General features: G+C 39.6%; 1 protein-coding gene and 1 pseudogene across 1 annotated transcript; both read left to right on the forward strand.

Annotated features, from left to right (window-relative positions):
- Window positions 1–1,762: 1,762 nt before the first annotated feature.
- On the forward strand, window positions 1,763–5,342 carry LOC117716047 (thyroid hormone receptor-associated protein 3 pseudogene; annotated as a pseudogene).
- Window positions 5,343–6,150: 808 nt separating this feature from the next.
- LOC117716319 (serpin B4-like) lies at window positions 6,151–12,697 on the forward strand. The gene is made up of 8 exons (XM_034513349.2): window positions 6,151–6,235; window positions 6,821–7,007; window positions 7,555–7,611; window positions 8,799–8,921; window positions 9,642–9,759; window positions 10,640–10,782; window positions 11,056–11,211; window positions 11,849–12,697. Exons 2-8 carry the CDS (start codon window positions 6,846–6,848, stop codon window positions 12,251–12,253), a joined length of 1,164 nt encoding a protein of 387 aa, XP_034369240.1. The 5' UTR covers window positions 6,151–6,235; window positions 6,821–6,845; the 3' UTR covers window positions 12,254–12,697.
- Window positions 12,698–13,398: the final 701 nt, after the last annotated feature.

Below are 13,398 nucleotides of genomic sequence, written 5' to 3' on the forward strand. Positions count from 1 at the left end.
AACCAGTGTTCCGGGCCGGGAGTGACTTCGTGGGTCCTTGTGGGTCCAGGTTAGTCCCTGTTTGGGGCGGGTCTTGCTGTCTGCTTGCCTAAGATACTGCCTGAGTTAGAGCGCTTGGGATCCCCGCTTCCTCTGGGTTCTTGGAGATTAGGGGCAGAGGTGCCACCCAAGATCTGCTCAGTGCTCAGGCCCAGACCGGAAGGCATGAACACATTTCTACAATAGATTTTATTATTTTTGTGAGCAAGAAAATTTTGTGGGTTTACATTTATGCATTGTAGAGCCAGAGATTCAACTCAAGGCCTCTTGCATATCAGTTAAATTCTTTACCACTAGGCCAAGTCCCCAGCACAAATAAAAATTTAAATACTACAAAGTTAAAGAACAATTTCATCAAAGATGAACAAATTAGAAACATATTAATATTAGTATCATTTTTATATCAGCAGTCCTCATGAGAGAGCCCCAGAGATCTGTTACCAGTGTAATAATCACTAGAAAGCTGCTGTCACATGTAAATTAAATCAAGACACTTTATGCTAATTCACCCACTTTCTTCTCACTAGCTGATGTGGCTAGCATATGGTCTCTTGCACCATGAAATTCTCAATACTTTTATCATTCTGATTCCATCACCCCAGAACACATAACAGCTCAACTTAAAAATCTATATAATTCCATGACAAAAATCAAGATCAGTACCTTAAGCAAACTCTTAGTAAATAAAGATATAAGTGGTTGACCCTTTAACAGTTATAATAGAGCTACCCAAATTTCAAATCCAATTTGGTTTGAATAGAAATCACTGGAAAAATTGAACCCAAAGTACTACAAGAGAAAACAAATGGTTTTTACTCTTTTTTTAATCATTTACCATTTATTTTTCTTAAATTGGATTTTTTTTGTGTGTGTTCTAAATGTTAACACCTTTCCCAGTCTCCTGATTCCTCTGTGAATCCTCTATCCGATGCCCCCTTACCCTGCTTCTATGAGGGTGTTCCCCCACCCACCCACTTACCCACTCCCTCCTTACCTCCCTAGCATTCCTCTACACTGGGCATCAAGTCTTCACAAGACCATGCGCCTCCCCTCCCATTGATGCCAGATTAGGCCCCTTCAGTTCCTTCAGTCCTTCCCCTAACTCCTCCATTGGGGTCTCTGTGCTCAATCTGATGGTTGGCTGCAAGTATCTGCATCTGTATTGGTCAGGATTTGGCAGAGCTTCTCAGGAGACAGCTCTATCAGGCCCCTGTCAGCAAGCACTTCTTGGCATCAGCAATAGTGTCTGGGTTTGATGTCTGCATGTGGGATGGATCCCCAGGTGGGCCTTTCCAAGGAAATAAGAAAGAGATTGCATCTTGATTACTCAGTTAACTTGTTGTGTCAGACAAGAAAGATCACTTTTCTGTTTCTTTTTCATATGAAGTGTTAGAAAGCTGTCATTCAAATGAACATTTTTGTTTCAATTGTTCTTCTTATTATAATGTCAGTTCAAAACAATAAGTAATTTTCTCACATTTTTAAGCAATAAAAAAGTCCAAGGTTGCTAGCTTCAGGAAGCTTAGGAAGGAACTGTGGCATAGAAGAGTATCATAAAAAGGAAAAAAGAAACAAACAAAAAACAAAAAACAGTAACAACAGCAGGTTGTTGGCCAGGCAAGAGTTATACCCTGACTGTAGAGAAGCCAGTGGTGCTGCTGGTGTTTTTCTGAGGCAGTTCAAGTTGAACCATTAATTCTACTAAGGTGTAAACTCTTCCAAGATGTCAAAAACAAACAAATTCAAGCCCAGATCTTGCTCTTCTCACTCAAGATCTGCATCCAGATCTCGGTCTCATTCATTTTCAAAGTCTCAGTCCCAAAATCAATCTGTCTCTTGTTCAAAGAAGTATGGGCTGAGTTCTAGGTATCGTTCCAGATCTTATTCTCCAGCTCAAAACAGAGAACAAAATCACCCCAGTGTGTATCATAATTGAGATTTCCAAGGTTGCAATAGACACTACGGGAGGCCCTATTACGTCTGTGGGTGAAACAAGACTTTTATCCATGGGGCTGGTATAACCAAGGTGGCTATCCAATTGGCAGAACTTCCAGCAAGCATACAGCCATTGTTGGGGCCATCCTTTATTCTGGTCCCCAAAGAGAAGGTCAAGAGTCATTCTAGGAACTCTGAAAATTCATCCTCTGATGGGTTAAGATGTTCCTCATCCTCCTGGTCTGCCTCCAACTACAGCAGAGTTGAGTCTTCTAAGCAAAAGTCTACAAAAAAAAAAAAAAAAAAAAAAAAAAAAAAAAAAAAAAGTCCTCTTTCAGGGGCAGCTTTGCTTATACACTGAAGGCCTAAAATCAGCCATAGGCCTAAGTCAGCCTGCTAACACAAAAAGTCTTGGGTCTCTGTGAAAAAACATTGAAACGGATAGCTATAAGATGTTGTAAACAAGCAGTTTTGGTGAAAAGTTGCCAAGCCTAAGTCATCATAGACCTTGTAGATAGTTAGGTAACCTTGGTGGATAGTACCAACTTAGATAAGGACAAGTGAATCATAGGCAGAGTCATAGTGAACCTTCACCCAGCTGACACTCTGTTCTGGAAGATATCTGTACTCCCCCAAACACATAAGCTCCTGCGTCATCCCCTTCCCCCACATCCTGCTATTTGTGTATATAACCCCTGTGTGAAAAAGTAAAAATGGTGATTTGATCAGACTATAGACAGAACGACATTTTGTGCGTCCGCCTGTTTCCCCCACTTTCTCTTTCAGGTGGTCTCCCCGGACCCCTGCTTAATGCACTGATGGACAGGACAGCCTTCTTCCAAAGATAGCAAGCAATCTCAGGCATCTGGTGATAACCAGGGAGATGAGGCTGAGGAGCAGACATTCTCTGGAGGCACCTCTCAAGATATAAAAGGGTTTGATAGCTCAAAGCCATGGCCAGATGTCACCACCTATGGCACTGGTTCTACATCACAGGCCTCAGTTTCTGAACTGAGTCCCAGGAAGAGAAGCCCAGCTCTCAAAAGTCCCTTCCAGTTTGTGGTGCTTAGTTGAAGGTCACCACGTCCTAGCCCTGTGCAAAAAACCTAATCCTCCACTTTCTGATGCATCCCAGATGGGCTCATCTAAGTCAGGTTGTACTGGATATAAGTCTGGAGCACATCAAGGTCATGTGTCTGGGTCTTAGAACCCGTCCCAAAAGAGCCCTGTGGGTAAGAGTTCACTAGCCTCTGACTGCATATTGTTCATCTCAGAAAGAAGAAAGCACTGCTTCTGGAGGAGCAGCATTCTCAAAAAGGTATCTGGAAGAGCAGAAAACAGAGAATAGCAAGAAACAAACGAATTCCGATTAAAGAGAAGCTGAAGGAGAAAGGAAGCTTCTCTGATGCTGATGTCAAAATAAAATCTGATCCATTCACTCCCAAAATGGACACTGAGAAGCCCTTCCGAGGCAGCCAGTCCCCAAAAGGTAGAAGCTCCAGGATGACTTTGAGAAAAAGATGGCTGACTTCCACAAGGAGGAGATGCATGAGCAAGAGAAGGACAAAAGTAAGGGAAGGAAGGAACCAGAGTTTGACAATGACCACAAATTTGTGTCTAAAGTCATATCCAGTGCAAGCAAAACCAGGAGGAAGAGAAGCCAGGCAAGTAGGAGAGCCTGCATGCAGGGAAGGAAAAGCAGAGGAAAGCAGAGGAGCTGGAGGAGGAGCCTTTCACAGAGAGATCCAGTAAGGAGGTGAGTGGAAGGTCCAAGAGGAGCGACAGTGGACACAGGGGCTTTGTGTCAGAGAAGAATGTCAGGGTGACTGTATACAAGCGGGTCCAGGAGAAAATTTCATCACTTCCCTCAAGGAAGACCTCTGAGAGTGGTACCAAGCTGGAAAACAAAGGCGACTTTTCCTCAGGGAAGTCTTCCTTTTCCATTACTCAGGAGGCCCAGGTTAATGTCCGGATGAACTCCTTCGAGGAGCATCTTGCACAACTCAGTGGCTTATTGGCTCAGGCATGAAATCTTTGTCTGGATCTAGTCCATAGCAACAAAAAGGAGCAGGAATTCTGTTCCATTTTCCATCACATATATTCCAGCTCAGTCTCAGCGTAGCCTGTCAGAATTGTTTGCCCAGCACAGAGTGACCATTGTTCATCATGTTGAAGAGCATCACGTTGGACCCTCCAGAATGACATTGCATGACCGTTTTACTAAATATCTAAAGAAAGGAAATGAACACGAAGCAGCTAGAAATAAGAAAAGCCCAGAGATACACAGGAGGATAGATATTTCCCCCGGTACATTCAGAAAGTGTGATTTGACTAATGAGGAACTGAAAACTCCACAGGAACCTGGCTACAAGGCTGGGGGAAAATACAAAGATGATACTGTTGATCTTTGACTTGATATTGAACTTCGAAAATAAATAAATAAATAACTAAATAAATAAATAACAAAAGGAAAGAGATATTAAGAGAGGTAAATCAAGAGAGTCAGTGGATTCCAGAGACTCTAGCCACTCAAGAGAAAGATCAACAAGACAGAGAAAACCCCCAAAGGATCAAAGAAGTAGAAGAGGCACTGCAGAGTAGACCAGTCGGGGTCCTCCTCCTCCTCCTCTTCCTCCTCCTCTTCCTCCTCCTCTTCCTCCTCCTCCTCCTCTTCCTCCTCCTCCCCTCCCTCCCTCCCTTACTCATCCTCCTTCTCTTCTTCCTTCTCCTCCTCTTCCTCCTCATCCTCCTCCCCCTCCCTTACTCATCCTCCTCCTCTTCCTCCTCTTCCTCATCTTCCCAGTCTTCTCATTTCCACAAAGCAGAGAAGAAAAAAAGCACCAGAGCTTTTGACAAATATAGTTTGGGGACCAAAACTTCGTGGGTCTGAATGAGAGGAGCAGCAAAGCTCCTCAGGAACCTTTCAATTTTGAGCAAGAGGGAGAGGTTGGGGCAGAGGAAACTATTCTGGTAACAGTAACAACAACAGCAGCAATGATTTTCAAAAGAGAAGCCAGAAAGAAGAATGAGATCCAGAGTACACACCCAAAAGCAAGAAGTATTATTTGCATGACGACCAGGAAGAAGGCAGCAAAGAGTGAATAAGCTGAGGCCTTAGACAAGGAGCATTTCCACAGGGGCGAGGCCACTTCATATTCAGGAAATTCTGTACCAGCCCCAGGCTGGCTATTCACAAGATCAGGGGGTAGGTGGGAGAGATTGAAGATGCTAAGAGTGAGACAGAGAACAGAGGAAAGTTTACAGTCTTCAGCAGAGTAGGGGCCACTCTTGATGGAGCCCTTGCCCACGAGAGAAAGGCACTGGCAGAGGCTGGTGGAGCTAAACAAGGAGCCTCATGGCGATCCTGAAAACCTCACCCACAACCCACTAGCCACACAGACTCCCATGGCAGCAGAGTGTGTCCCTGGTGATGTCTCACTGGGCATAGGACAAGATGCTGCTATGAGCCTAGATCAGGCCCATGTTTCCAGCACACCACACACACACTGGGCTCCTGCTGTTGGTGTGTGGGGTGGGGCAGGGTAGGGAGAAGGAGGCTGATGTTTGGACATTGTTTTGGTTTTCTTGTCCCAGCCCCAACTACACATACCCAATGAGAAACCATGTTTTCTTAATTTCATGTCATTTGGAACTAAATGGGAATTTGGTTTTCAGTCTCTTCCTATCCTGAGTTTATTTAAAAATCTTTATAAAACAACAACAACAAATGTTTTCCAGAATCTTCATGATCACTTTGAACTAAGAAATAGAACTAGTTTTCTCTTTGCATAGAGTAATTGATAGAGAATTTGACAAAACTAATGAAATTTTTCATAAAGAAAAATTACCTAATGTCAGTTATTTAGTTGTTTGTTAAAGGCAATTCAACAGTTCAAAATAAGGTAATTGGGGGTGTCATACAGAATAGAGTTGTCAGGTAAAAAGTTTAAAGTACTATCATTGCTATTGGAAAAGTGCCTGTGTGCATTTCAGCTGAGTCAACAGCTGACAAGGGTGAGAAAATATGAATCATGTGACCAATGGGACTAGGAAGAACAGTGGTAGGCTCTGAAGCCAGCCTTTCTCACAAATTTGCATACTTAAAGGTCTAACCTGATTATGAAATCTGAGTAGATCTACTTGAAATACCACTGAAATGACGAGGCAGCAGTGGCAAGAGGAGAGGTATAAATTCCAGATCTCAGCATCAGCCACACACAGGCTCCTCTCCCTCCTCCCACTCCTGCCTTCAGAAACACAAGTAAGTGCTTCCAGCTGCTATTGATGAACAGAATGAACTATGTTTGAGGATATCAATGCTGTGTTTTACATCATGTGTATGTGACACTTTGCCTGATTGTACTTCTCTTGATCTACAAAGGAAAAGTTAAATGCCTCCTTCACTTAATTTGTTATTTGTCAAAGTAATTTATTTTCAGTTAAACTTATGCATCTTTCGAAGCATGTAGGATTTGTGTCTGGCAACTACAGAATCTTAAAGGAAAAGTTGATAGATGATTTTGGACATCTAGCTGTGCGAAAGCCTCAGTAATCTTTATCTTGGTGTTCATTTAAAACCTTTCCACCCAAAACTAGCACAGATGGTGAGGAAGGAAAGATAAAAGGATTCTCTACTCGAAGTTTGCAAACTCTTAAAGACTCTGACATTCACACATACTAGATATGAGATGTACATTGCAGAAGGCTTTAAAGTAATAATAATAAATTTATTTCCCAGAATATGATAATGAAGGTATGTCGTTTTCCTTATGAACTGATCACTACAGAGTGATACTTTATTTAGTGAAGTCACTCTAACTTTTGTGCTCACTTTGTGCTCTTCTAGGACTTTAAGGTCACACTAAGCCACCATGCATTTGTTTGCTGAAGCCACTACTAAATTCACACTTGAGCTGTACGGGCAGCTTAGGGACTCAAAGGACAACATCTTCTATTCCCCTGTCAGCATGATGACAGCACTAGCCATGCTCCAGCTTGGAGCCAAAGGAAACACTGAACAACAAATTGAGAAGGTAGGTCTGAGCTGCATTTTGTTCACCAGTGTGGATTTGTCTCTCCAGCAGTCTATCTGTGTACAGGGAAATGACAATAAAGCTTGATGCCTGAGATGAAGAACAAGGTGTGGAGTAGGCATTGCCATGACTGAGAACACAGAAGTGAACACAGAACTATAGGAGGAACACGCCCTTCCCAACCACGGTCCAGGTGCATCCTGATATCCATTAAGTACTAGATTAGGATGACCACCTTCAGGTGTCCAACAGCAAGAAATTACTTAAACTGTAGAGACTCTTGATACAAGCAATGGATTGGCTCAGATCTGAGTGCTAGGATTTGAAACATTCCCTAAGCACTGACTGGATGGGCATCTATTTATGTGGCTGGTGATAGATCATCTTTATGGTGTTTCTTAAAGGTCATGTGCAAACATTGAGAGTACACTTTTCCAAATCTTTAAATCATTGCCTTTATTTTCAGGGATTTGTTCTGGTTTTGATTCCTTGGATTTAGACAGAACTTTAAGTGAATTTTACTGGTTGCATTTATTGTATCTCCCAGGTTCTTCAATTCAATGAAACCACCAAGAAGACAACAAAAAAATCTGCACACTGCCACGTAAGTGCAGGGTACCTCATGCCTAGAAGAGCTTCAGATTTTTGACAGCATTATAATTGAAAGTTAACATTCTACATTTAAAAACAAAAACACTCTGTAGAGGAATCTCCAAATAAAAGAGAATTGTATGCAGAGTAGGGCCAATCTTCTTTCTCATAGTCATTATGTCATTAACTACAGAGGTCAGTATTGGATGGAGAGGAGGATGGCCTAGATTCAGCTCTAGCTCTGGCCCTCACATTGGGGACCATGAATAAAGCTCTGCCCTGATGCACTGGGACTGCATTCTAGCAAAGTGGGAGTAAAAGTATATGATTCAACATATACGAACACTTATAAAACTATCTGGTTTGTTACAAATAAGAAAACATAATACATGTTAGACAACGTTACTGCAAGATGAAAGCAATTGTCATTATCACAATAAATAATGTGATAAAAACTGTTTTATCTTCATTCATCAATTGGATTAAGAGAAATAAACACATATTCACATATTAAGGGAAATAAGCACATCTTGGAAAATGACTGCTGGCACACCTATGTGTGTGTAGAGGCTTAACCATGCTACCTTCTTAGCAGGAAAAGAGATGTCTTCTGACTAAGAGAACAAACTTAGATTCACAACCTGGCTCTGTAGCATCTCTTCGAAGAGTTGATTAAGTTCTCTGAACATTTTTGTTTTTAATCTAGATTGTACTCAGACTGATATTACTTACATGCAGTCCAGTCATTAGATTAATCACGGGCATATGCTATCTTATACAAAGAGAATATACACCATGAGAGAAGAGCCATATATCAGATTGAAGATTGAACTTGTCTTAGGCAATACCATTAAAGTATACATATAGGCTTACTATAATTACATATTTGAAATAGGCAAACAGTATAATCATGTATTGTTAGAAATGACATATGATCTATAGTTCTGATGTACAGAAGCCAAAACAACCTGAGAATACTACATATTTAGTTCAAAGGTCAGCAAACCAGATTGTGGAAAAAAGAAAGAATCATTTCTGGAAGAGGTTGAGTGTGAAGTAGGAATATTTAGGATAATATGCAAGAGATATCAGAAAATTTTCAAATTGTCTTTGAGATTAAGAGTATTTGGGTATTTATTTTGTGGATTTAGTATTTACAATAGAAGAATAATTCAGTGAAAACCTTTTTTGATGGTGAAGGATGAAGAAAATGTCCATGAACAATTTCAAAAGCTTATAACTCAATTAAACAAATCCAATGATGCTTATGACCTGAAGGCTCCCAACAGTATCTATGGAGAAAAGCGTTTCCAATTTTTCCAGGTAAGTTGACCTGGCACTGCATCCCTTTAATCTGTACCCTAGGTCCTACATACACTAATGGCCATACATAAACGTAAGGCCAGGCAGGTTCAGATAGGCAACACTTGCTCAAGGAACACCAGCTTCATGATCAAAATTCTAGCTCACTGCATTGTCGAAGAGCCCAGTGATTCATGTGTGAAGCATAGACTTGGCAACGCTTCCATGAGAGAATGTAAGTCACCAGAACTTCTCATGAAATGTTAGTCATAAACCAGCACTGACGTGATCACAGAGATTATGACAGGAGATATCTACATTGAGGAGGATGTTTCTGGAATGGGCAGGCTTGGGGAAATCCTGGAGAGAGCTGAGGAGGAAGCGGATAATATAGCACTTCTTCCACTGAACACATGATCATAGGAGAATTGCCATGGTTGAACGAAGTGGTAGGATAGCTCCTCAGGCAATCAGCTCTCTCAGGAGAATTTTTGATGAAATTTGCAAGTAAGACCCTCTTTTCCACCTGCCATCTTCCAGATGCTATATTAGTGTAAGGTTGCCTTCAGTTCACTGTGTTCTCAAATTGCCTAAACATTACCTGAGGAAACATCTCCATGTTCATAGCCTAACAGTTGCCATCAGGGTCAACAATCAGATTATACTATCATCACAACAAATGAAATTTTTAGTGATGTCTATGTTGTTCTTGATTCTTTTTGGTTCCTTCACATCTCAAAGACATTTTTGGAAGACATTAAGGAATATTACCAAGCTAATGTGGAATCTCTTGATTTTGCACATGCTGCAGAAGAAAGCCAAAAGAAGATTAATTCCTGGGTGGAAAGGCAAACGAATGGTAATGTATGGGAGGGTCTCTGGAGGAAGCACCTGAGATTATGGGATGATCTCCATAAATATGGAGTGAGTCAAGAGCAAGTATGGAGAAGTTGACAGAAAGCCAATCAGTTTAAATACAACAGGAAATTTGTTTACATATAGCTTATTTAGTGGTAATTTTGAGAATCTGAAGGTACCACCCAAATATATTTTCATATTATATCAATCATATCAATATTAAGTTGCAGACAATTCTCGAAAACTAAGAGTAAATGTTAGAAAAATCCCATTTTCTTTAGCCAGTCAGAAAAGCAAGGCACTTCTTGTCACCATGGCTGGATCTCAGACCATATGTCAAACCTGACACTTGGAAAGAATTTATCACATTATCTTTGACACCTAGCACAGAGATCACTGTAGATGCCTATCCCATATATCATCTCTGTTTATAGGTCAAGCCTGAAGCAATCGGATCTGAAAGCTAACAGGAGGACACAGCAGGACTGGTGTCTGATATTACCAGGAATGTGCTTCAGACTATAGAATCCATGTCATTTGTAGAAAAGAACAAATCAAGTCTTGGGTAGAAGGCTAGAAGAGGAAGGGAAAGAGTTAGGTTGAGAGTGTAGATCCAAATATATATCAGTATTCACTGTGAATTAGCCATAATCACCAAGACTAAAATCCTGACAGCCTGTCCTATGACAAGAACTAATGTGTCCATTGGTGGTAGCTCACAAAACACCTCGAGGAAGGCTACTTCTTATGAACACATCAACAATTTCTTCATGTAATGACCTGGGTGAACAGTGATTGGTGATCAATGGTGAACTCTTGTAAAGCATCCTCCAGAAAAGCTCCTGGTACTGATGAGAGACACTTTGTTCTTTCCCTTGAAGGAAAAATCAAAGACTTATTTCCTAGTGGGAGCCTGAACAGTAGCACTATACTGGTTCTGGTGAATGCAGTGTATTTCAAAGGACAATGGAATCACAAATTTGATGAAAAGCATACCACAGAAGAAAAGTTTTGGTTGAACAAGGTACTGTTGGCAGTTTATTTATATAAAGTTATATGGTGATGTGTGGGTGATTGAATTTAAATATAAGTGATGCCACAGAAGTCAAAAATAAAATATATCATGTGTTTTATTTTTGTATCTTAACTAGGAATAACTAAAGAAAAATTTGTCTGGACTTAACAAAATTTCAGAGTTATCTCTTCAAGAGAAGCTGATATGTTTTGTGTCTTGACAATATCATCTGTGCTGTCCTAGGTCTCCCTTAATATGTGTTTGACATGCTTATTTTTGCAGAATACAAGTAAACCTGTCCAGATGATGAAACAGAGAAACAAATTCAACTTCATCTTTCTGGAGGATGTGCAGGCCAAGATTGTGGAAATACCATACCAAGGCCAAGAGCTAAGTATGTTCATCCTGCTGCCAGTGGAAATTGATGGTCTGAAGAAGGTAAGGCTTGTGCCTCCTTTTCTTCCTTCTATTACCTCATTTCTTCCTAATGTATCAAATTCAATTAAGACACTAAGGAAAATAATTAAACATAACTATAATGAAAAATTTAAAGTGAGATAACATGTCTCATTCTGTAATATAAGTATTTTAAACACAGCTTGATCATACTGCATGCTTGCCTAATCAAGAATTAATCAGAATAATGAATATTAAATATCAACATGATGCCACTAATATGAAACAAGTCAAACTTGATAGAAAGAAATATATAACAGTATAGAAAGTGTTTATAAATATTTTGAATAAAGAAGAAAAATATAGGGCATTATATGATAACTATAAAATGTAATACTATGTACAATAAAATACAAATAAACATCTATTAAAAATAAGATTGGTGGCTAGGAGCATAAACAATGATGTACACAGTTTATTTTGTTTATTTTGAATCAAACAATGATTCTGGTTTTTGTATATTGGAAATGAAATCTAACCTTAAATTATCTAAATAAATAATATATAAACTAATAAATTAGTAGTTATTGATTGCTAAAAGTTTCGCTTTAATTCATGTTCATGTAAGTTTTACAGTCTTTCAGTTAATCATGGCCATCTCTTTTCTCTACTTTTATAGCTTGAAGAACAACTCACTGCTGACAAGTTGCTAGAGTGGACGAACCCAGAGAACATGGACATGATTGAGATGTATTTATCTTTGCCTCGGTTCAAACTGGAAGAGAAGTATGACCTCCAAGGTCCATTGAAACACATGGGGATGGTGGACGCCTTCAATCCACAGAAGGCTGACTTCTCAGGCATGAGCAGCATTCAAGGTCTCGTGGTGTCTAAAGTTTTACACAAGTCCTTTGTGGAGGTAAATGAAGAGGGGACAGAAGCTGCTGCTGCCACAGGAGTGGTAGTCACTAAATACTCTGCACAGATAACAGAAGATGTCTATTGTGATCACCCTTTCCTATTCATCATCAGGCATAACAAGACCAACAGCATCCTCTTCTTTGGCAGAATGTCTTCCCCTTAAGTACAGTTGATCTGCTATACCTCCAGAAAAGTTAGCAATGTTCTGCAGCTGATTATGGCCTGGAAACAACAGTCTCTCTTGCTTCATTTTCTTTCCCATCTCAGAGTCCCTGCTAAGAGTGGGCCAGGAAAGCTCTATTATCTCTACTTTTCTTTCTTTTCTTCTTCTTTTTTTCCTATACACATATTCAAACCTGGTTTCTTTGTACAAACATTCTCTGGGAATAAATGAAAGGATATATTAGCATAGTTTCTTCTAATCTAACATGTACCTATGAGCTGTGTTAAGTGAGCTGGATAGAGTAAAACATACCTTCCTTAAACTGAATAATACAAACAGTTACATTGCTCTACTTGACTTTAGGATATATCTCTGCACTTCATAAGCTTATAAATGTTGTGATTTTACAAAGTAAATTTTCAATAAAATAATGTTTTCAACTTATTTATTACTTTATCATCTTTTCAACAGCAAGATACCAATTGTTCAGGAGGAATATGGAGAGAATGTTAAAAGCAAATTCACTTATGCTAAATCTGGTGTTTTGTACACATACAGTTCTACACATGCTTATTTTTTTAAGAGCAAGAAAACGTGGTGGAGTTATGGCTTATGGATTATAGTACCGGGGTACAACTCAAGACCACTTGCATACCTGATAATTTTCTACAACTAAGCCAAGCCTCTGGCACAAATAAAAATTTAAATGCTACAATGTGAAATAATAATTTTATCAAAGCTGAACAAACAGATTAGAAACATACTAAGGTTAACATAATTTCTTATACAGATTAGAAACATTAATATTAATATAATTTCTTATATCAGCAGCCCTAGTGAGAGCTCCCTAGAGATCCGTGTTATCCAGTGTAATAATCACTAGAAAGCTGCCTTCACATGTAAATTAAATGAACACACATTAAATTAATTAGCCCACTTTCTTCACCACTAGCTGATGTGGCTAGCATATGGTATCTTGCACCATATGCACTTTTTCATTTTTTTTATTTTTTACCACTTTTATCATTCTGATTCCATCACCACAGAACACTTAACAGCTCAGCTTAAAAATCTAGATAATTTCATGACAAAATTTCACATCAGGACATTAAGAGGGCTCTTAGTAAATAAAGATATAAGGGCTG

The sequence above is a fragment of the Arvicanthis niloticus genome, chromosome 10 (genome assembly GCF_011762505.2).
Source record: "Arvicanthis niloticus isolate mArvNil1 chromosome 10, mArvNil1.pat.X, whole genome shotgun sequence".
Classification (NCBI taxonomy): domain Eukaryota; kingdom Metazoa; phylum Chordata; class Mammalia; order Rodentia; family Muridae; genus Arvicanthis; species Arvicanthis niloticus.

What these genes read in the sequence shown, in the direction of transcription:
- LOC117716319 (XM_034513349.2), top strand. Translation starts at nt 6,846, where the DNA reads ATGCATTTGTTTGCTGAAGCCACTACTAAATTCACACTTGAGCTGTAC. An exon ending in GGTGGAAAGGCAAACGAATG is followed by an intron (nt 9,760 to 10,639) that starts GTAATGTATGGG and finishes TTTCCCTTGAAG; the next exon opens with GAAAAATCAAAGACTTATTT. An exon ending in AAAAGTTTTGGTTGAACAAG is followed by an intron (nt 10,783 to 11,055) that starts GTACTGTTGGCA and finishes TTATTTTTGCAG; the next exon opens with AATACAAGTAAACCTGTCCA.